Raw genomic sequence first — 22729 nt, 5'->3', positions numbered from 1 at the left:
CCTGGCCCAAGCCCTACAAGGCGTCCTCAAATCCCAGTACCTCTGGTTGGGATACCCATGTTGTCAACTACTATTCTACATTCAGAAAGGTTGTGGTATTTTGAAAGACACTCCAAAAGTGGACAGGCATTCCTTACTTGTAGAAAGATTTATGCAGTGGTACCAAGATGTTGACCACAAGCAGAACGGAGTTCTGGGGAGGTTGGAATATAGCTGGGGTGCTGGGAAGATGGAGTGGAGCATGGGAGACTAGTTGATAGAAATCCTTAAGCATCAGGATGAAAAGTTTGCTTTTGCAAATGCTGCCTGGAGAGCAACTGAAGATGCTTTGAATACAGTATTGATAGCATATTAAGGATTCATAGTTAGTAAATTAGTTTGATAATTTGCTTAACAAATTGTTGTTTTACATCACATAATGTAAATGTTGAAATTTTTTTCACATCAGCAAAGGAAATAAATGAAGGACTCACTTAGTCCTAAACTCTGACCCGCAAGGCCAGACATCTTGGGACCTAGACTGCTTCTCTAACTTCATCTCCTTCTCCTCTCCATGTGCTCCTGCACACTGAGCTCCACACTTGCTCTTCGGCAGACAGAACATGCATTAACCTCAGGGCATTTGCACTTCCTCTCCCTGAAATGGTTTTTCTGATAACAGCATCTCCCTCTGACATTGCACCCAATTCACTTTCTATTCCCTTAAAATTTTCACATTTCTGGATAACTTATTGCCACTTGGTATATGTATTTGCTTCTTATTTTCTTTCTTCTTCCCCCTGAAATTTGATCTTCAGATCAAATTTTTTTTTTCTTGTTTGCTGTTGTATCCCCAGTGTATCACACTGGAGTGGATAAAGATTTGGGGATCTGAAGTTAAGTGCCCTTTTCAAGAAAAAGAATAGAAAATTTCTGAAACAAAATAGAAGTGAAACTTAATATTTATTTGGAATGCAAAAAAAATTACAAAGTTTAAAGTGCTAACAAGTACCACAAGCATTATAAAATCTGAAAGGCAAAACACTGTTTTTATTACTTGATTGCCTGACCCACCTCTGTACTTTTTTCCTCTACAGTTTTTGGTAACAGACTCTTCAGACTGCCTCTTCAATGTATAATAATCTTGTGATATAATCTTCTATAGAGACAATAGGAAAATAATTTAGTATTTTTTCTCTAGCATGGCTGATCAAATTTTTAAAGAAAAATTATTGATTAGAAAAGCCTTTTAGGGGCACCTGGGTGGCTCAGTGGGTTAAAGCCTCTGCCTTCAGCTCAGGTCATGATCCCAGGGTTCTGGTGTCAAGCCCAGCATCAGGCTCTCTGCTCAGCAGGGAGCCTGCTTCCCCCTCTCTCTCTGCCTGCCTCTGCCTACTTGTGATCTCTGTCTGTCAAATAAATAAATAAAATATTTAAAAAATAAAAGAAAAGACTTTTAATTTCAACACTGTTGCTAAATCGCTTATAAACTTTTAAATTATCAGAAATGAGAACCCCTATAAAGTTCTATAGCATGTGAACCATGATATTTGGGAGAATACTCCACAGACTAGCTTCTGGCTCTATACATTTCTAGCCTGGTTTTCCCTCCACCACAGACAGCCCTGCGTGTCCCAGGATATGAACACTGCATTACAACCTTGGGCCCTGCTCCTCCTTTTCAACATTAGGGGAGTGAGTTTGCACAATGGGTGGTACGAATACTCTGGACTCCATTTCTGCACCAGGAGACTATAATAACCTAACTAGAAATGGAAGTAACTGTGAATCACATACATAGGTTCTAGTCAGCCTAGCCTAAGTGCTCCATAATACTACGTCCTTTAGCTCAGTTCCAGAAATAATCCTGGCCATTTGAACACTGCAGAACACGACAGAGGGAAGTTGCGGTAGACACAGTGAAGACAGCAGTCATAACCATTTGCAGTTAAAACATTCTGTTTCTGCAAATTTATAAAAGCATGTGACTCTGTGAACAATGTGCTAGGGATCCGTACGAGTGAGGAAAACTGATTCCCAACCGTTTTTAGCTTGATAGCCAATCTCCTTCTTCCAGCATCTCATGGCACCTGTAGGTGCAAAGAAGACACTCAAAAATTATTGTTCAGTGAATGAATGAACAAAAGTTACTTCTTTGTGACTCTTCCATGCCACAGTTAAATCAAAGTGCCTTTCAAATTAAATCGGGCCCCTTGACCACAGGTTACATTTATCATATTAAAAATGTGCTAAATCTCTGATGTGATGTGGGATCTATTCTTAACACACTGTATGTCAAGAAGATTTATTCATTATAAGCACAGATATATTGACCCTTTTTTTTTCTTTCTGTGGGGAAATTCACAGTTTCTACATAATTTTATAGCCCTGTCAAGTACATTTTCTCAGGAGTATACCCTAAGCAGCACTGTCACTCTTACTGCTCAAATTATGGAGCAACTTTCTTCAGTGTATATGTTATATTTGTCTTTTAGGAAGGACAAAATCTACTCTGTGACCTTTATATTTTCATTTTTGTGACTCCCAGGGAAAAGGTTGTCCAAATTTTAAAAATGACACTATAGCTAGAAGGAGCTGAAGAGTGAAGGCCCGTATTTTCCAGGATGGGGCCAAAATATAGATTTCTTTGAATTTTAATTCAACTGCCTAATGTGAAAACAGAGCTAGAAAGGAAATCTGTGAGTCAGATAAGAACTCTTGTACTCAACAGATGTGCCTAGGATTCCTAGCCATCCTAATGCTCCTTCATTCTCTTGCCCAGAGTCAGCAGAGCTGTCTCAGTGGTAATCACCAAAGTACCTATAAAACGAAATGATCTCTTGTAAAACCTGACTCTGAGTATCCATTTATGCACCACTGAAAAACCCTGTGCCACTCTCTGGATCTGGAATCTTTCCGAGAATGCTAGAATCAAAATGCCTCTTGCAAATGCTGAATTTTCCCAGTTGACATTCAGATTGATAAAGCTGAGAGAAGAGAGAAAGCTACGAGGCTTATAGTGAATATATTAACAGCAAAGTTGCAGGCTTACCGCTGGGCTTTGTCCCACATGCCTAATCCAGGAAAATGGAATACTATGATGCCATGATGGAAAAGTAGGTCTCAATTGGACAAATTGTGAATCAAACTCAGGCAGTATTTCCCACATTGACCTTGTTGTATCTTTTTAAATACACTTTTTTAAAGATTTTTTTTTAATATATTTGAGAGAGAGAAGTGGAGCAAGTAAGAGAGAAAGAGAGTACGTATGGGATGGGGGACAGAGGGAGAAGAAGCAGACTCCCCTCTGAGCAGGGAGCCCGATGCGGGGCTCCATCTCAAGACCCTGGGGTCATGACCGGAACCAAAGGCAGGTGCTCAACTGACTGAGCCGCCCAAGTTCCCCTAAATGTTTCACTTTTTATAAAATTTTTGAATTAATCTTAGGACCTAATTGAAATATACACAGTGGTTAGTATGGACGGGCAGATATAATAGACAAAGCTGTCTGTTTTGGACATGGTAGTGAAAGAAAGCACACATCCATTATAAGGAAGATTTTTCCATTAGGTGATATGTGCGTGATTATTTTTAAAAAATGACACTTTGAGGTACCTTCTCAGAGAGCATGGTGCTGGCCACACTGATTGATCAGGAGATTACAGTAAACTCTTTTAAAGTCTCTGGCAGATAATTTGCTACTCTACTGTTGTTTATTACAGCCCGAAGGAGGGAGAAATAAATCCGTTTAAAAAGATTTTTAAAATGGATAAAAATTATGGGCTGCTAAATATTAAATATTCTTTACAAGTCAGTGTTATAAGCAGATGAGGGCAAGTCATGTTTTATCTGGAAGAACAGACATATTTCAGTTTGATTAGAAAAAGATAAAGATTTTTTTCTTAGTGTCATTCAGCCAGTGTAATGAGGGTTATTGATTAAAATGTTAGAATCAATAAGGACCTAAAATTGGAGTAGAGGAGATAGTAAGGAGGAAAAAAATGTTATGGTCTGTCAAGTAAACTGACAATTAAATGCTTTGTGAAAAATTGATTTTTTCAGCGTGAACTGTCAACTGTACTCCTTGGCTCTCTCGGGCATGTGAGAGCATGTAAAACGACAAGTATCTATTGTTATCAGACTCATACACTAATACTTGTAAATATCACATACTACCAAAAGCTAATTGTAACATTCAGCACATCTGACTACGTTTTACTAATGCTTTTTAAGGAGTTTTGTGTCATGTTAATGCTTGTCAGGTCTATGAACAGCCAATGAAACTTAACACGTTTCTCCTTAGATTCCAATGATGCATAATAATACTATTACACATTGTCAGGGTCTTTCCAAAATTTAAGCAGTAATGTTTAAAGCCCCTTACCCTCTTTTTCTTAACTCATCAGTATCAAAATGTGGCAAGCGTGTTGGACTTCTGTAGTCCAACTACCTAACCCAGGATAGGTGAGTTAGCTATTCCTCATGTAGAAGGTCTCCAGACCTTTCATTTGCAAGGAAAAACTGGACAGACTTAGATAAATACATGTGTAAAAAAACACCAAACTACAGGTAGGTAAATGCAGAAACAGGAAAAAAGACAATCAAAATACCCATAAATGGAAAAGTAAAATAAAACAAATCTGCTCATATGAATTTTACACAGAACATCAAAAAATAATGAACATTTTAGTGAAATGTATGTAAAGGCTCCCTAAAAAGCAATTCAAAGACTAGCACCTGATAATGTTAGCAAATAAATAGGATCTAAGAACCGCCAAAGAGAAAAAAAAAATGTGAAAGGACATAAAGGAAATGCCTTGAAAGGGAAGGCAAAGGATGAAGGCTTGACAATCCCTGAATTCAGGGGTTGAATTCTGAATTTTCTCACGGTTGCTCTGGGCACCACATTACTGTATTATTAATTAAAAGTTCCTTTTAAAATTTTTACAGTCTTTTAGATTTGGTCCAGGAAACATACTTTTTAAAATACCAATTCATTTTTTTTTTTTTTAGATTTTATTTTTTTATTTATTCCTTTGTCAGAGAGAGAGAGTGTGAACACAAGTTGGGGGAGCAGCAGACAGAGGCAGATGGAGAAGCAGACTCCCTGCTGATCAAGGAGCCTGATAAGGAACTCCATCCCAGGACCCTGGGATCATGACTTGAGCTGAAGGCAGACGCTTAACCTACTGAGCCACCCAGGCATCCCTTAAAATATCAATTTTGATCATAGTGAATATTAATTTCACTGTTTATTTTTCTAAGTTATTGGGCATAAATGGGTATAGATCTATTAACTATCATTCAGACATGTATGAAAAATATTAAGAAGTCTCTTCTTTTAAATTACATGAAACACCAGTAAAGAATAATATCCGATAATAGATTTTATTATAATTGTTTAACTGTATGTATATAAACTCTTTCATAAACATAGTTCATTATGAGTTTGTTAGATTTAAATAGTTAATTTAGGACCCCATCATCTAGCTCTATAATCTCTTTTTAAACAGATGTTCTAGGGATCCCTGGGTGGCTCAGTCGGTTGAACACCTGACTCTTGTGCTCAGATCAGGGTCTTGATCTCAGGGTCATGAGTTCAAGCCCTGCATTGGGCTCCACGCTGGGTGTGGGGCCTGCTTAAAACCAAAACAAAAACAGGTGTTCTATGTAGAAAAATCTATGGTTCATTGTCTAGCCGCTTCCATTTTGGCTGGCGTTTTTTGATTATGCAATTAGGGTAGGGGAGGGAAAGTAAGTTTCCCTCTATCCTTCTGAGTTCTTAGCTGAGACCCTAATAGTAAAAAAAAAAAACAGATTAATAAGAGAAAAACAGGTTTATTAACATGTAAACTTATGACTACCTGGGAGGGATACCCAAAGAAAAATGAGTGACTCTCTGAGGAAGCAGAGTAGGAGGAGTATATTCTGTCCCTCTTCACTAGTAACCCAAACTGTCTTGAAGTGCTTAATGGGAGCCCGAGGCATTTGACTTGCTTTTGCTTTTGCACACAGGTGCACTCTGAGCGTGACCCTGGAGCAGGCCATCATTCTGGCCCGAAGCCACGGGCTGCCTCCCCGCTACATCATGCAGGCCACTGACGTGATGCGGAAGCAGGTAAGTCTCATGCCCCGTATAGGGACTGTTTTACAGGACCTGGATTTGAAGCTTCCTTTTAATCAGGATTTATCAATTTTCGTCAGAATAATCAGCATTTATCAGGTGTCTCAAGGGTGCCTGGATTTGAGGGACGTTTTTCTGGGCTCAGAGGGTAAGTATGGACAAGAAACACTCCCAGGGATGAAAGCAGTACAGACATCTATATGAAGGTTCTCCAAGAAATGTAGTCAAGCTGCAAAAAAAGATGTCTGAAGAGGTAACCTGAAGGAGGAAAGGGGTTGACCAGATGTATCGGGCAGGAGTGGATTTGGGGTTTATGTAAAGGATGAAGTCAAGGGTTTCATGGCACTTTCAGGGCATTGCAGGTGATTTACTAAGGCTCTGGAAATACATTGAGGAAGAGGGTGGAGACAAGGAAGAGGAAAGAATTGAGGACCCTGCTTGCTCCTGGAGCTCCCAGAGGGAATGCCAAGCCATGCTAAGAAACTTGTGGACTATTCTGAAGATAAAACATATACCTCAGATTTTCCTTCAGAGGATGAATAGCAATTTTAGGAATGTCTTTAGGTCACTGAAGTATTTATAGGTGAGAATATACTCTCTTATCAAGAGAATGAACTTTTGGCCTAATACCCAGTGGTATTTGAAATATGACAGTTTGGTTTTTAACTCATAAAATTCTTTTAAAAGATAAGAAAAATACACTAACCTCCAATTTGTTGATTATTAGGAAAATGTATTTAATCTAATAGAAAAACACAACTTAGTAGAAAAGCAAAAGAAGTCGGAAAAGATCAATTTTATATTTTCTTCTGTCACATTTTTCTCAGGTTACCACAGAAATTAATTTAACAAATCTCTCTACTTACTCACTTGGTTTGAATTGCCCAGTGATAGTGAGTGACTTTGTTTGTTTGTTTGTTTGTTTGTTTTTAAAGATTTATTTATTTTCAAGAAGGAGAGAGAGCATGGGCACACATGGGGGGAGGGGCAGAGGGAAAGAAGAGAGAGAGAGAGAGTCTCAGGCAGACTCCCGGCTGAGCTCAAGCCCAGTTCAACTCAAAGCCCATCCCACAACCCTGAGATCAGGACCTGAGATGAAACCAAGAGATGCTTAACAAACTGCACCACCCAGGCACCCCAAGTAACTTAGTTTTTAAGATATGCTTTTGTAGTTAAAACTGCTTTATTTACTCAGTACTTAGTGTATAACTTTTACACAAACAGATAACTTCCTGTGGGTTTGCTCCCAAGATTATAATACAGAATGGAAAGAAAGAAAGAAAAAGAAATCCATGGAAACAATCATGAGGCCAGTACCAGTTTAGGGTCTGCAATTCAGAAATAAGGTGCAACAAGTGGAGATACATTGTAGCTTCAGGCTTCAGGTTCCCAGCTGGGAACCCTGAAGCTAGAGACTGAAAACCAAGATCTCACAAGGTCCAAGAGAAATTTGCTAAGTAAATGTTAGATCCACAAGAAGCACAGGACACACGGTGGTTCAGCTGGGAAAGGGCAAATGCAGATACAAAGGCCAGCAGATTTTGGAAGGATTTTTTTGGGTGGATATACAAATTTGGTTTTAAAAAAAGTAGATCAAGGTAAACTTGCGATTATCCCTATCAGGTTGGGTTTGGAATGCCAAAAATACAGAAAGAGACTAAGCATTCTGTTTCATTCTATTGCTGTTAGAGTAAGTTTACAATAAGACTTGAAGGAACCATCTCAAAAATCATAGTTTATGGCAAGACTAAGAGACTGGTATTAGCCTGTTTTAGAATAATCTAGTATAGGAGTAATGATGGATTGGCTAGATATACATTCATGCTATATAGACTCCAATAATCAAAACCGTTAAGTTCTCACAACTGAAAACAGAGATGGATAAAATAGGGAAAGTAAAAATCATTTTTAAGCCTTAATGACTTGTTTAACTGGTGCAAACCCTTCTGAGGATACAATGTACATATAATATTTACATATATTATTAGTATATATTATTATATATTTATAAAATATAACTTAAGACAACTGAAAAGTTAGGAAGTTTCTTATCAAATCCTGGTTGATTTCTAAACTTCCCTGCTTTTCAGTGTTTATCACGTCTTCTCCCGTCCATATTTTTATAATAAATACATTCAGAATAGATAGCTTCTCTCCTTTGTTACATGTTTCTCTGCTCCAAGTGGCTTGGAGACAAAGAACTGATTTCTGACTTCTTCATGAAGGATCAGAGAGCCTGGGGCCCCTCTCAATGGAGAAACGGGGCTAACCTGGTGCACAGAGAGTTTTGCAGTGTTCCCTCCGTTGCTCATTTTCTCCCCAGGGTTTAGCTGGTACAGGCAATGGGATTAGCGGCTGGGATCCACTCAGCAAGCCAACTTTTCCCTGCCTGTGATCTGAGTAGTTAGAACACTTGTGGGAATCAAAGATCTAACTTTTCTGTTCCCTTTGCCTTTCAGCCATTTAGATATAACTCTCTGGAAACTGAATGGTTGGGATATTTTCTAGGTTAATGAATAAGATTCTCTAAGATCTTTAGTTTCCTTTTTAGGAAGAAGAAGCTCTTTAGCATGATTTATTCTTCTGACTGCAGTATTATTTTCATGTACAGATTTTGTATGTGTCCTTTTCATACATTTGTTGAATGCCCTGGTTGAGTTGTTAGAAGGAAAGCTAAAAGATAGCAGGTGGGGTCCCATGCCCCTTTTTTGATAACGATTATCATAATCCTAGGCAGTACTTTTACATAACCAACGGATCTCATTAATAAAAGGCTTGAGGGAAAAGTTGTCATTGACATTAGAGACAAAGCTTTCTATCCTACAAATTATACATTATTTGGTGGAAGCCAATCTCAAAAATGTTTTGACCTTTTTAATAAAACTGGAATTTCAAAGAATTCTGTCTCCTTACCTACAATATCAGGGCATTATATTGGGCACCAGTAACAGACTAAGGAAGATGTGATTCTTGCCCTATCTCATGGTGGCCACATGGGGGCAAATCATCATGACACAGGCACCAACAGACAAGTGGTATTCGACCTCAGTGTTTTAGGCCAGAAGACAGGAATAAATGAGTGACTAGATTGTGAGCCCCTCAATGGCTGGGACACTGAGTATATTTTGTTCTGGTGTCACAGGTTTCCAGAAGAGTTCCTAGCAGAGAGTAAATGCAAAATGACATGTGAGCAATGAATTAGTTTTAACTAAGGTAATCAGGAAAAGCCTTCATGCTACAAGTTATAATATGATAGTGCCTTAATAGCATGGATTCTTGAGTTTAAACAACTTCAGTTTTAGTCCAAGCTCCAGTGTTTACTGTCTGTATCATATGGGACAAGATTCCAAGCCTCCTTCTTACTTAGTTTCCTCATTATTAAAACAAAGATAATAATAGCACTTACCTCATAGTGGTGTGAGGATTAATAAAGCAATACACTCAATATACTTAGAACAGTACCTGACACAATGAAGGACCAATTAATTACTGCCCAAGATGGTATTTGATTTGAGCCTGTGGGGATGAATGTGATGTGGACAGGTAGGAAACAGGAGAGAGAGGGTATTTAGGTAGAGGGAGCAACATGAGCTTGAGCAAGGGTGTAAAGGTGAAAGTATCAGGGCACCTGCGTGGTGCAGTCACTTAAGCATCCAACTCTTGGTTTCAGCTTAGGTCATGATCTCAGGGTCATGAAATTGAGCCCCGCATCAGGCTTTGTGCTCAGCATGGTGTCTGCTTAAGTTTTTCTCTCCCTCTGTCCCTCTGTGCATGCACGCACTCTCACCCCCCCCCTTTTTCTCTCAAATAAATAAATCTTTTTTTTTTTTAAGTGCAAGTATCTGGCATGTTGAGTATATGATGAATTATATAGTTGAATTCATTATGGAATATGCCAGTAATTGTTCAGCATGATAAGCATCAATTTATTTGCAACCTTTTAAGAAAGCAAAAGTCTTTTGTTAGATTATTTAATGGAATATTATGGGACCAAAGACAAAAACAATCATATAAAAATACTATAGTAAAGCTATTTCTCACAGGGATATGATTCAGAAATTCTAAAACTTATTTATGGGTATATTAGGCTCATATAGATAAGTAAATATATTGTAAATAATGAGAATAAAGTTTCTTACTGTCAGAAAAGAAAGTTACAAATAGGGAAAGGGAGAAGGCTGTAATCCAGAATGAACCCTGTGGCATGGGATTGAATCAGAGGTAGTAGTTTGAACTGATGGACACACACACACACAGATATACATAGATGTAGAAATAACTATAGACGTCTGAGTATGCTTGCCCTAGTCACCCTAGCCCTGTCTACTGCAAAGACCTAGAAGCACTTACATGCCAGTAGTAGCAATGAACATACCCAGTGTCCAGATCTTGGGTTCCAAATATAATTCTCCATTAAAAAGAACCAAGGATGCTTGGAGAAGTGGTTAACTTCCAGCTGAGACAGAGAAGACGAGCCTGGAACATCCTGAGGTACCAAAAAATAAACAAGTATTCAAAAATGATTGTGATTCTTTCAGTAGGACATGAGAAGCCACCTGAAGGAGTTCCTAGTGGTCGATCTGCAACAATTTGAATAAAAAAAAAAAAGTATTAATAATAGAAACATTGGATACTAACTCAGAATAAAATATTTATAAATTCATGTTGATTTAAATAAACACTTGAATAAATAGATAATGGCTTTGGGAAGAACAGAGGACTCTTATTCATAGAAGCATTCCTTCCTAAATGCTACATTATCATTGTTGCAGCAAGATACATCAATGGAGATTAAAGCCAGTGAGCAAAGTTTGAAGAGAAACAATATGTGCATAGTCTCATAGTATCTTCTCCAAGTTATTAACTACAAAAAAGAGAAGTAGAAGCTGTACAGTGGAAAAATCTGACATACACCACTTGAACCAAGCAATGATTCAATCTCAATGATAAGAGGTAAAGCCATCCTATAACAGTCAATGTCAGTGATTTCATGCACTGAGAAGGCACCAAATCACTTCTTGCCCAAAGTGCATGTCCTCTAATAATGAGGAAAGATCTGACAAACCCAAATTGAGAAATATCCTCAAAATAATGACCAGTACTCATTAAAAATATTAAGGTCATGGAAGACAAAGAGAACCGAGGAAGTACTGTAGATCAGAGGACCAAGGAGACAAGAAAACAAAATGCAGTAGGGGATCTGGATTGGATCCTGGAATTAGAAGGGGACACAAGTGTGGGAAATGGTGAAATTTGAATAAGACGCTGCATTGTACTAACGTTGATTCCCTGGTTTTGGTCTTCATATTATAGAGTGAAAACTCTCTGTTCTGCTTTTATAACTTTTCTCTAAGTTGAAAAATACTACAAAATAGTTCATTGTTTTAACTGTTGAATTGTGATTCCTAATTTCCTTTACATTTGTCTTTCTTCCACCCCCACCCCTTTTCCCTATCTGCTTTCCTTTACTGGGTCCATCTTAAGAAAATAGGTTTTGTTTTGCTTTCTTCTTTTTCTTCTTTTCTTTCTCTCCTTCCCACAGCTCAGAAATTTGGTAGCAGGAGAGAGAGTTTCAGAGTTCTTTTTAAACTACTCTCTTTCATCTTTTCTCAGCCCCAAACCCTGGTGTTTGGTTCTATGTAGTAACTGATTCCTATTAGTAACTGAGCAATGATGATAGCTTCAAACTTGACAGGTTGTGAAGCACATTGTCTTTGAACTTTAAACTTTGAGGCAGAATTCTTACATTTCAGAGACCCATATGCCCATGGCTTGTCCTGAAATTGCTTTAGCACTATTTAAGAAAATGTTTTCTTGATAAATACTGTGAAGTTTAAAATAGCTAATTATTCAGCTAAGGACAAAACAGGTGCACGAGTGAGATAGAACTGTGATTTCTGTTCCACGAAAGTGGGGACACAGCAGGTATTTGTGTCCTGCTCATTTCTTATCTTCAACCTCTGAAGTATTGCTTACTTCTAGGAATAAAGACCTAGCTGAGATAATGAACAGGAAGCTGTGATTAAATATATTTTGAATGATTCGGATGGCTACTGAAATAAGTATCAATCCTTTGGAACAATGTATCAGCATATTTTGATTCCTAAAGGCGTTAGTTATGAAAATATTCAGATGATGATTTCTCTCTTCTGCTTCATCTAGTTTCTCTTGGTGTTAAATACGATGTGGAAATAAATACTCTAGGCTCAAATGTTAATGGTATGTTAAATAATTACTAATACCATGTAGAGCTAAAAAAATTTTTTTCCCTGCTTCTTTCAGGGAGCAAGAGTTCAGAACACAGCAAAGAATTTGGGAATCAGAGACCGAACCCCACAGTCTGCTCCAAGGTAAGTGACTCCCCAGGTCTGCTCTTTGGCAAAGGGCTGGCCACCATTTCCCAGGCAGCATCACTCACAGCTAACGCACCTGTCCCAGCACATTGTCTAGTGCAGTCCTGATTGTAAGCATGCAAACTGGCCTTGTAAACACTCTGTGGCTAAATGTGACTAGGCATCGATGATCTCTGAATTCAGAACTTTAAGGGAAGCAAACTTAGAGGTAACAGGTAGAAGTCTTGACATTATTCTGTTTTGCAAATTCCATCATGAATTCAAAGACAGAAGTCCACACAGGTGCTATTGCAATTTGTATTCCAACTGTAGTGAACCAACACAATGCCATTTGCATTTCTGTTTCTATGCCTGCACATGCCATTACTTTGGGCATGATTGCTTCTCCCATCTGTGTCTGTATGAAAAACTTCTTAACCACAGAACCCAGCTTAGATGTTCTTTCCTCTTCAATGTCTTGGATGAGTATTCTCCCTCTTTGTGCTCTCTTATCATCTTGTATTGGTCTATTTTAGCGCTTATCATATTGTGTTACAAAATATTGTTCCCCGACTCCTTGCCCAATGTAAATATGAATTCTTTGGAGGCAGGAAATATGTTTTTTGGGTTTTATTCCCTGTTCATCATAGTGCTATATAGTAGACATTGAATATTTGATTTCAAGAATGTATGAATGAAAAAAATGAATGAATGAGCTTTTTCTTTGGGATCATACAAATATTCACAGTTCACATATCATCAAAAGAAAGGACTCGAATCCACCTTTAGAATAAATGAACATGGGAACAGCCATCATAAAAATGTTAATTTCATTTCCCTGGTGACATTAGGGTAGGCAGCCATCTATCTTGAAGTGGGATAGTATTAAATGATTTCTTTTACATTTGATTGTTTTTATACATTGGCATTTTAACAAAAAGTAGGCTCTTCCAAACACTCTCTCAGATAAGACATTCTTTGTTTCCATTTACAAAGCTGTTACCAGAGAATGATGACTGTAGCATTTATGAAGTTACATTTCATTCTAAAAAGGTATGTGGGTGGTGGAAGTACTTTGAAAAGGGAAAACATATTTTCCCCCTGAAAATGGATGGAGCACTCATGTTCTAATTGTGTTTATTTTTAGTGCTGACTCCTGACTCTAATCCTCCAGTTTTGTTAATGTTATCTTTCATAGTTGATTAGGTTAAAAAGACTTTATTGCTAAAGAATCATTTCACATAGTCATTCTCTCTCTAACACCTTGAGTAGACATGGTATATTTGGATAACTGACCCAGGGAAGAGTTGAAATCCCAATAACAAAACAAGAGAACGGCTTAGCAAGGTCTCCTTAGCTAGAGCTTATAAACACTAATAAACAGGGGGCTTAAGATAAGACTTCAGCATCCTGATCAATAAGCCAGTACACAAACTGAATACAAGAAAGGAACCTGATGAACTCACTTTTTTTCTTTATTGGGATGTGTTTTAAAATACTTGAACTGAAACACAACAAAATATGCCAGCTGTAAAGTTGACATTTTTTACAAGAGAGTAATAATTCCAAGGCAGAAATCTAGAGTAATTTTTAAATTTCATTCTATTTATTCTTTCTCTCATTCTACAAATATTTATTGAGGACTTGAGAGATGCATAGCGCCCTGCTATGCCCCGTGGAGAACATAAACATGAGATAGAAACAGTTCCAACCCTCAAAGATATTTCAGGTAAAGAGATGAGAGGGCAAAACATAACTGGAAGGAAAGGCAGAATGCAAGAAGTGCACTATGAGGGGGTGTGGAGAGACTCCCAAGGGCCCAGAGGGCCAGAGATCCCACCCAGCTGGGAACTGGGATTCCTGCCCAAAGATACCAAATCGAAGAGCAAATCTGGCTCTCAAGGACAGGCCACCCATAGACAAGTCTGGGATCATATTTCTGGAAATATCTTCATGGAGGAGATAGAGTTTGCTATCTCTGCCTGAGATAATATTTGGTTCAAATCCCTTACCGTTCTCTCCCATAGATTTCCTTTCCCCATTCACTCCTTAAAATTCACTCAATCAACAATATGTTGGATTTTTTTCCCATATGTTTGTAGATGTCAGACACTATGTTAAAAGCTAGAAATAAAGACTTAGTCCCTTCCACTAGTCGGTGGGGTGCAATAGAGAGACAACTGAATAAAATGAGGACAGTATCCAAAGTACTGTGGCAGACATAGGCACAGCTTGCCATGAGAAACAGAGAAGGGGCGTAAAACTCAGCCTAAAGACAGAAGGGAGGTTGCAGAGCGTTCCTGGCCCAGTCAGCATGGAATAGATGTCCTCCAAGGATGATGCAATCACACCAGCCTGAAGAGCACATCTTGCTCTGGGAACTAAACCCAAATCTCTGTGACTGCTGGTTGAATGTTATTTAAGAATGGTGCAACGTGAGGCTAGAGGCACAGGCAGGGACTGCGTCAGGAAGAGACATGTGTGAGATACTGAAGAGCTCTGATTTCTCTTGAAGACAATAGGGAGGCATTAAAATGCAACCTTCCTGTCTAGAAGATTTAAAATTTCAAATTTATCTCTGGCACCATTAAGAAGATCCATCTGAGGACAGCTAAGACAAGGCAGGTGCTTGAGAGGAGATCGTCATGTTATTAAGAATGAAAAGGAGAGGATGGTTCAAGAGATATTTAGGAGACAAAATTAATAGTCTTTGACACTAATTGGATGAAGGAGGTTAGGAAAAAGGAAGATTCTAGAATGACCACCAAATCTTTGATTTGGGTGACAAGGAGCAAATGGTTTTATTCACTGAGAAAAAGAAGCAAAGTATAGGGCAAAGAGGCTGAGCTCATCTCACTAATATTGGGACTGAGGATCAGTGGGACACCTACGGGGAGATGCCTCTGTGGGCAGTACTAAGCATGTTCTTCCCACTCACTGTCATGTGTTGCATCTTTAGAGGAATAAACTTAATCTTCATCAAAGACCAAATATTACATTTTAGATGTAATGGCACACTGGTCTTGTTTTCTATTATGTCACAAAACCTGGAAACTACTGTGCTATGATAGCTTGATTGTCTTTATTTGTTCAATTGTGAAGCAGCATCCTGTAGAGGTTACAAGTGAAAAACATAGTTTTGAGTCCCAGCTCCTGTTTGTGACCTTAGTTAGCCCGGTTATTTATTTTCCCTGAGACAGTTTTCTCATCTGTAAGATAGGGAGAATTGCCTTGGGACAGATGATTATTGACACTCTAGCCTTCAAAAGAGGCATTTGCTTTGCGCTCTCCCTTAACACAGCTTTTATTTATGCCGTGTAGAAAGGTGAAGGGCATGATCTATAGATTGAAGTTTGAAAGTTCTACTTCCGGCAGTTGGGGACTGGTGTGGAAATACCAACTCCAAGATGGCACCAGAGCCCAAACAGGAAAAGAAGAAAGTGGAGCCAGGAACAAACCTTTTCATGCAGGGGCCCTGGTGTGCATGAGTGGAATGAGAATAGGACAAGTGTCCTAAAATGTTGGGCAAAACCAGGACTCCCATTACCTAACGGTTTAGCTGCCAGAAAAACAAACGCCTCAGTGCAGGGTTAGAGTCCAGCTCCTAACTATTACATTTTGCTTCCCAGCTTCATCTGCCTGTTCTAAATTCCCCAAGCCCCACAATTTCCATTACAAATGTGTCTGAACTCAAATAACCCTGAGTCACTTCCAAGAAACCTCACAGAAGCTGAATCTGCCCAGCTCTACAGTAGCCAGAGCTATTATTTCATTAGGTGATCACAGGGAGTAGCCTTTTTGCCAATTTGCAAGGCAGACATTTCAAAGACTCGTCTACCCAGTGGCATTAGCTCCATTATGTGGAAACGTGCAGTGCAAGGTAATGGAATGTCATGGCGCAGGCCAGATCTCACGGGGGTAGGTCATTCGCTACCCAGCTTACGGTTTCTGTTCTACCTGAGTAAGGCCACTGCCTTTCCACTCATTAGGCAGCGCTGTCAGGGAAATGAAAGGATAGAAATTAAAGAGGAAAAGAACTTTCCGATCATTCTGTTATTCCAGTGCTGGGAATGCATTTTGAAGCAACACCGTATTTTTTAACTGCAAAGGCAGCTTTGAACTATATCAGCCCAATTTAATGTATTCTTTTCTCCGGGAAGGATGAAAAAAGCTCTTCTGATGTGAGATGCCCTTATTTCAGTATTCATTTTCTTCCGTGGAGGTGACATATAGAGTATTAAGCACCTTTCAGACTTGAAATACATTTTGCAAATCTCCAAAGGCAGTTACTTTTTCTGAGTGTTTCCAAACATGGACAGTTTTTTTGTTAGCTAGGTTTCTAACTCAGTATTTGCCCTTTTTTAGTCTTTTCCCCACTTTGATTTAGAATTAGCATGGGATTAAGTGGGGAAGGAAGAGGAAACATAATTTGCTGAGTTTGTCAACAACTCATGTAAATTTTGTCCGATTTAATCTATAAAAGAAGCTTATCACCATAGCTACCCCTGAGTTTGGAGTACTTTTTAAAAGGAGCAAAGTTGACACCTGTACCTGGGACATTTAGATCACAGACGAAGCTCTGAAGCGGGGCCAGCATGCCCACGGAACTATAGGACTGGACGTGTCTGTAGTCGGGCACCCAGCCAGCTTAGTGTCCGGATCTTCGTTCAGCCTACAGCTTCAATAATGGGTTTGCCCTGCCTGGTCACTGGCTGTCCTGCTGCATTTATGGTCCCCTTAATTTCATTCTGGAGCTGTGATACAACCATTTGGGAGAATAGGAAGCTCTGGAGCTTCTACAGTACTAGTTCAGTTCCCCCCAACCCCTTCTTGCCTTCATGCTGAGTGGCCTCTGACACCGAGATATGGGATGCCAAGAAAGAGCACTTCCAGGCATCTCCACCAGCTCAACTAGAGGCCTTGACCCACTTGAATCTCCACCTGATTCTGCTGACAGATGAGAGGAAGGATGGGCAGAGCTGGGCAAGTATTCCCCAGGAAACACCAGATAAGGGTGCCTGGGAAAGTCAGTCCTCAGGACTCTGCCACATCAGCCCAACTCACAACTGACTGCACCGAAGAGATGGTACAACATGAAGCAGCTTTTGAAAATGGGTCAGGAAATCAGCAGACCCTTCTGAGCAGGTGCTGCTTTGCTACAAATTAATCATAATAGACACGATGGTAATTATCATAATAATATCGTCTCCTAGAATTGAGAGAATCGATTTTGCTGCCAGCAAGGTGAGCAGTCGGGGTTGGCAGCCCTGGACCAGAAGCAGCTGGTGTGGAGAAGGGAGCACTGCTCCATCGCTAGTCATCTCGAGCAGCGAAGACACATTGGGGTTTTCTGAAGAATAGAACCGAAGTTTGGGAGTTTGCTAATTCATATGTGATTTTTAGTAGAGTAGACAATATGATCATGATTCCTGGGCCAAGAAATCATTGTCAGTATCCTTTTCCTCCAGGGAAAAACATCTCAGATAATGGTGATATGCCAGGCCCGTGTCACACTCTTCCATGCCTTTTCTAGGCTCTACAAGCTGTGCGAGCCGCCTCCCCCCATGGGAGAAGAATGAAGAGAATCGCCAAGGAACCAGACAAGCAGAAGCTTCTGCAAACCAGACAGAGGACATGCTGGCTACACATTCTCCATTCAAGATAAGGAAATAGCTTTTTTTTTTTTTTTTTTAATCTGAATCCTTCACCATGGAATAAGTAACCAGTGTTCGACTTGTACTTGGATATTTGTGCTGGCCACAGATCGGAGGTCATTTGGACAATTTGAGGCTTCACCAACTCAACTCTATATGTATTGACACTCACTGTTCATTTTTAGGGTAAAATTCATCCCTTGAATTTATAGAAAAAAAAATCAGAGTTGGACAATGAACCATTGTGCCTCTTTTCCCATTTATTAAAATCATTTGATTGTGTTTGTTTCCATCTTCTCTAAATGGGATCATGTAATCATGGACATTTCCACTAGAAGAAGCCTTTCACTGAATAAACATGGACACGCTTTCCAAATCCTTATACAGAAATGTTACAGAAAGTGGAGGCTGGGTGCTGTCATAGGGATTCAGTCCCTCACCTGCATCACAGAAAGTAATTCACGTGTGCAAGGTGAAGAGCATGTTCTACTCTTTCTCCTAAGGGTTTATTTCTCAGTAAAAGAGAGGAGAGCAGATGGAAACTTTACCAAGACTTTCTTCCAGCCCCTTCTAGGTATGCTTTGTGCTCGTGGATGGTTCCAGTAGTCTGGCACTCTCCCTGGTCTCTGTAATGGCATGACTTCCTTGTGCACTGGGGCTGTGCCCCCGATGGCCACGGGTGGGGAGCAGTGGGGACCAGACAGGTTTAGAAAGGTATAGGAGGGGTAAGTAGGGTAAAGGAGGAAACTTAAGCCCACTTAAAAATTCAACCTTTATTTTAGAAAGATACCTAAAATTTCTCACTTTTAGGAAGGCTTTAATATGAGATCTGAGACTTGTAATAGAATATACTATGCTGAGAATTCCTCTATCAAGGTATGTGTATAACATATGAAAATAAAGCTTTATTTGTTGAACTTTACAAGGTCTATTAGAGACCTTGATAACATGTGGAAGCACAAGGTGTGTTCTATTTTCATTCTAAAGTATGTAATATTTATCATCTCTATGTTGATAAAATAACATTGTTTTTTAGCATAATGAATATGGTCATATTGGTTTTGAATCTATAATTTTCAAAGCAATTAAAATGCCCTTACTGTGATTGTGATAATTATATGGATTTAGACTAATTTAGTATGTGAAATGCTTTTAATAACTAAAGTATATACAGACCATTATTGAATTTTAATTTATGAAATTTGATAATGATTTCAAATGATCATTAAAAACCTTCAATGCTAGCAGTTGTGTATTGAATAACAAAACTCCTGTGTTACATACGTATGAGGTATTCATATACTGGTCAAGCTGATAAAAATTGCCTTTTGTTACAGAAGCAACTTAAGATTTTTGCCTTAAGTCCATATATATAATGAGAAGTAAAGAAACAAACTCCAAAGTTTCCAAAGAAAAAGTTGAACACTTTGCATTTAATGGAAATAGGACCTTAACACAAATATCTAGATTAAGTATATCTCAACTTCTAGGGATTTAACATTCTGGATATTATTAACAACTGATCCCAAAGGCCCATGCTATTAGTATCTTGTGATTTTCCCATATTGAAAAATTGATGAAATTCAATGCAGGCTAAGGAGGGAGCAAAACTGATCAACTAGCAACTGTTGTTCATAATGTCATTACTGTTTTCTAATCACCATCCTGGAAGCCTTATTTCTCAGTAGAACGATGAAGAGGTCACTTAAACACTTTGGCCATACTTTGCTATGTTTCATGGGGTAAATTATCTGCTATTATGTTATTTAGCATATCTTTAAGGATCTAATCTTTGTATAATAAGATGTGGTTAATATTTTAAGGGTGCAATGTACCATCTATCAGAGTGCTTGGTACTTACTAAGTGCTTGAAAGGTAGTAGTGATTTATATTATCATCAGTTACTGTTATTTTTTTCTTATTATAATAAAAACTATAGCTAACAGTCAAGCAATTACTGTGTGCCAGGCAATACCTCCACATGCTTTTACCCCATCTTGTTATTGCTTCACTAATCGTCACAACGACATCACCCCATTTCGCAGTTGAGGAACTAAAGCAAAGAAGAGCCCAGTGACTCTCCCAAGTCAGCCACGTGACTGACAAGTGGTAGAAGCAGGATTTAAACCCAGCAAGACTGCCTCCTTCAGTCCTCCTTCTTACTAATAGAAGAATAGTACCAATTAGTTGTTAATAAAGCTGGAGTTATGTGACACATGTTGCCATTTAATTATGCACTTTATATTGAGGGAAAAATTGGATGGAAACATGCAAGAGGTCTTTAGTATGTGAAAATCATAGGATTTCTTAGACATTTACCATTTTGGATACATGTTTTGAGGCAATTGCAATGCTGTTGCAGTCTGAAAAAATAGATTCCTCATCACTGAAGATAACAGTTTTAGATATGTTTTGAAATTTGGAAAAAGTATATCCTATAAAATTTGCTGTGATTCCAAAACAGTCATAACAATTTAAAAATTTACAATGAATGAATGAATAAAGACAATTTTTGAATATCATAATGTACCTCCATGCAACATTGGACATTTAACCAGCCTTGAGTTTTTAGAATGGGTTTACCTACATGTTCACATATTCCTCCCCTTAACTGCTCACATACTCCTCTGTAACTCCTTTAAACATTGCTAAAGCCTACTAACAGTTCTTCCGAGTTCTGCGTTTGGATATTTGCCTCTCTTCCCCTAAAAGGGAAGGTCATGCATAGAAATTTTGGTCCTTGATATGAGCTTTAACCCAAATATAATTGCTAACCAGTAATCTATTGTCAATACATCTGAAATATTCCATCATATCTTATAAAGTTATCTAATATTAAATATTACCAAACTTTATATAGTATTAACAGAATGAGCAATTTGAAGAGACTAGAGTTTTATACATATTTCCATTACTGTTTAACAAAAAAGAAAGAAACAAAGAATTTCTGTATGACTTTTACTTATATTGGATATAAAAAGTTGAATTTAGAAGGTAAGCTTTGTTTTATGAACAAATATCCTAATCTTAGATGTCTCACAGTATTTTCTGTCTCTTTAAATCACATTCATTGAGTGGCTTAAATTTCCTATGCATTCAGTGGTCACTCTTCTTGCCCCAACAATGTTTAATTTTAAAATGGGCTAATTTCTTGTGATAGTATAATATATATGATATTGTAATGATACTGGTTCTGACTCTGTTGATTTAAATTTTGTGATAGTTAACTAAGTTCAATATGAAATGATATTATCCTTGGCACTATCTATAAAAGCCAAGACAATGAATAGTTAAAAAAAATCCTGAGCGGATATTAACTAATTTAAGAAAATAAATTCTTTTGGGGGCACCTGGCTGGCTCAACTTGTAGAGTATTTGACTCTTGACTTCTGGGTTGTGAGTTCAAACCCCACTTTGGGTGTAGAGATTACTTAAAAATAAAACATTTTTAAAAAGAAAGAAAAACTATTTTCAACCCTCTGTGAACAAACAACTTTTAGGAAAAAAATAATTTTTAGGGATATGAAAGCATTTAGTTAATGTATTTGAAAATGATTTGTTTGTATTTAGTACTAAAGTATTCCCTGATTAGTTCATATAGATCTTTTCCTGTGTAGCATGATTTAGGTTAGATTACAAGGGCATATTTTTATTCACTTGTATTTAAAAAAAAAAACATAATATTGAAGTTTAAAATAAATAACCCTACTCTAAGTCATTTTACTTCACAGGTTATTTTTAAATTTTCTTCACTAGTGGTATTTACTAATATGGAAACTAATGTTTTGTATGTAATTAAATTGCTTCTGAATTTTTAGAAACTATGTTTAATTCTTAAAGACTTATTTTTAAGTGAATTAATATACTAAGTTATAGTTTAATTATAATTATAGTTTAATTACTTTCTTACAGCCAACAGTAGTTATTTCATTAATGTATATATATAAACACACGTACACATAAAAAGACATAATTGCCAGTTTGCTGAATGAGTTGTTAGTTGTTCTACTGAAGTATAAAGGCAAAAGCTTTTGCAATGGTTTAGAATGATCTGAAGTTCGATTAAGAAAAATATTCTGTATGCACTCAGATTTTTGGAGTTTTAGTGATAAGCCTCAGAAAACTTTCACCCTACGTGAGGCAGAAGAGGTAGGGGAAGTTATGAGAGGAGTCTGAGCCAATAATGGGCTCAGACTAATTCCTTTTACCTATAGTGGCCGTAGTCTTCTTAGGTGCTGTAATTCTGTAATTGTTATCACAGTTAGTCTTTGGTTTTAAATTTTTTTTTACTGCTTCAAACCTTTGCTTTTAACATTGATCTCAGCATTCATATCACCACATTGTGCACGTATGGAAGATTGTAGAAGTATGGCCTATGCATTCTCTCATTGTTCCATAGACACATGGCCTACTTAACTCAGGATAGCTTGCTTTTCTCACTAAGAAGAGACATCTGAAGTCTACCAAGATAGATAGATATAGAGATACTGTATCTCTATATATGTTTCTATATACATATATTTGCTACTTTTTGTTTTTGTGATATACATTATAGAAATTACTTAAGTTCTCATGTCTTGTTTTGGATGAAGAGATGAAATATGGGGCTGTTCAATATATGAAATGTTTGTTCTATAGAC

At 37.9% G+C, this 22729-nt stretch overlaps 1 protein-coding gene across 1 annotated transcript in view; it reads left to right on the top strand.

Annotated features, from left to right (window-relative positions):
• The window catches only part of PREX2 (phosphatidylinositol-3,4,5-trisphosphate dependent Rac exchange factor 2), a gene marked incomplete at its 5' end in the record, with an annotated part of 190631 nt that extends 172513 nt beyond the window's left edge, over positions 1-18118 (top strand). Inside the window, 3 exons of the mRNA XM_032848425.1 lie at positions 5995-6097; positions 12386-12453; positions 17969-18118. Of these exons, the coding sequence (XP_032704316.1) occupies positions 5995-6097; positions 12386-12453; positions 17969-18014 (217 nt within the window). The remainder of the gene's footprint in view (positions 1-5994; positions 6098-12385; positions 12454-17968) is intronic.
• Positions 18119-22729: the final 4611 nt, after the last annotated feature.

Source organism: Lontra canadensis, unplaced genomic scaffold (assembly GCF_010015895.1).
Source record: "Lontra canadensis isolate GAN:19392208 unplaced genomic scaffold, GSC_riverotter_1.0 scaffold203, whole genome shotgun sequence".
Lineage (NCBI taxonomy): Eukaryota > Metazoa > Chordata > Mammalia > Carnivora > Mustelidae > Lontra > Lontra canadensis.
The sequence above is the reverse complement of the archived record's forward strand: the minus strand, read 5'-3'. Positions and strand labels throughout refer to the sequence as shown.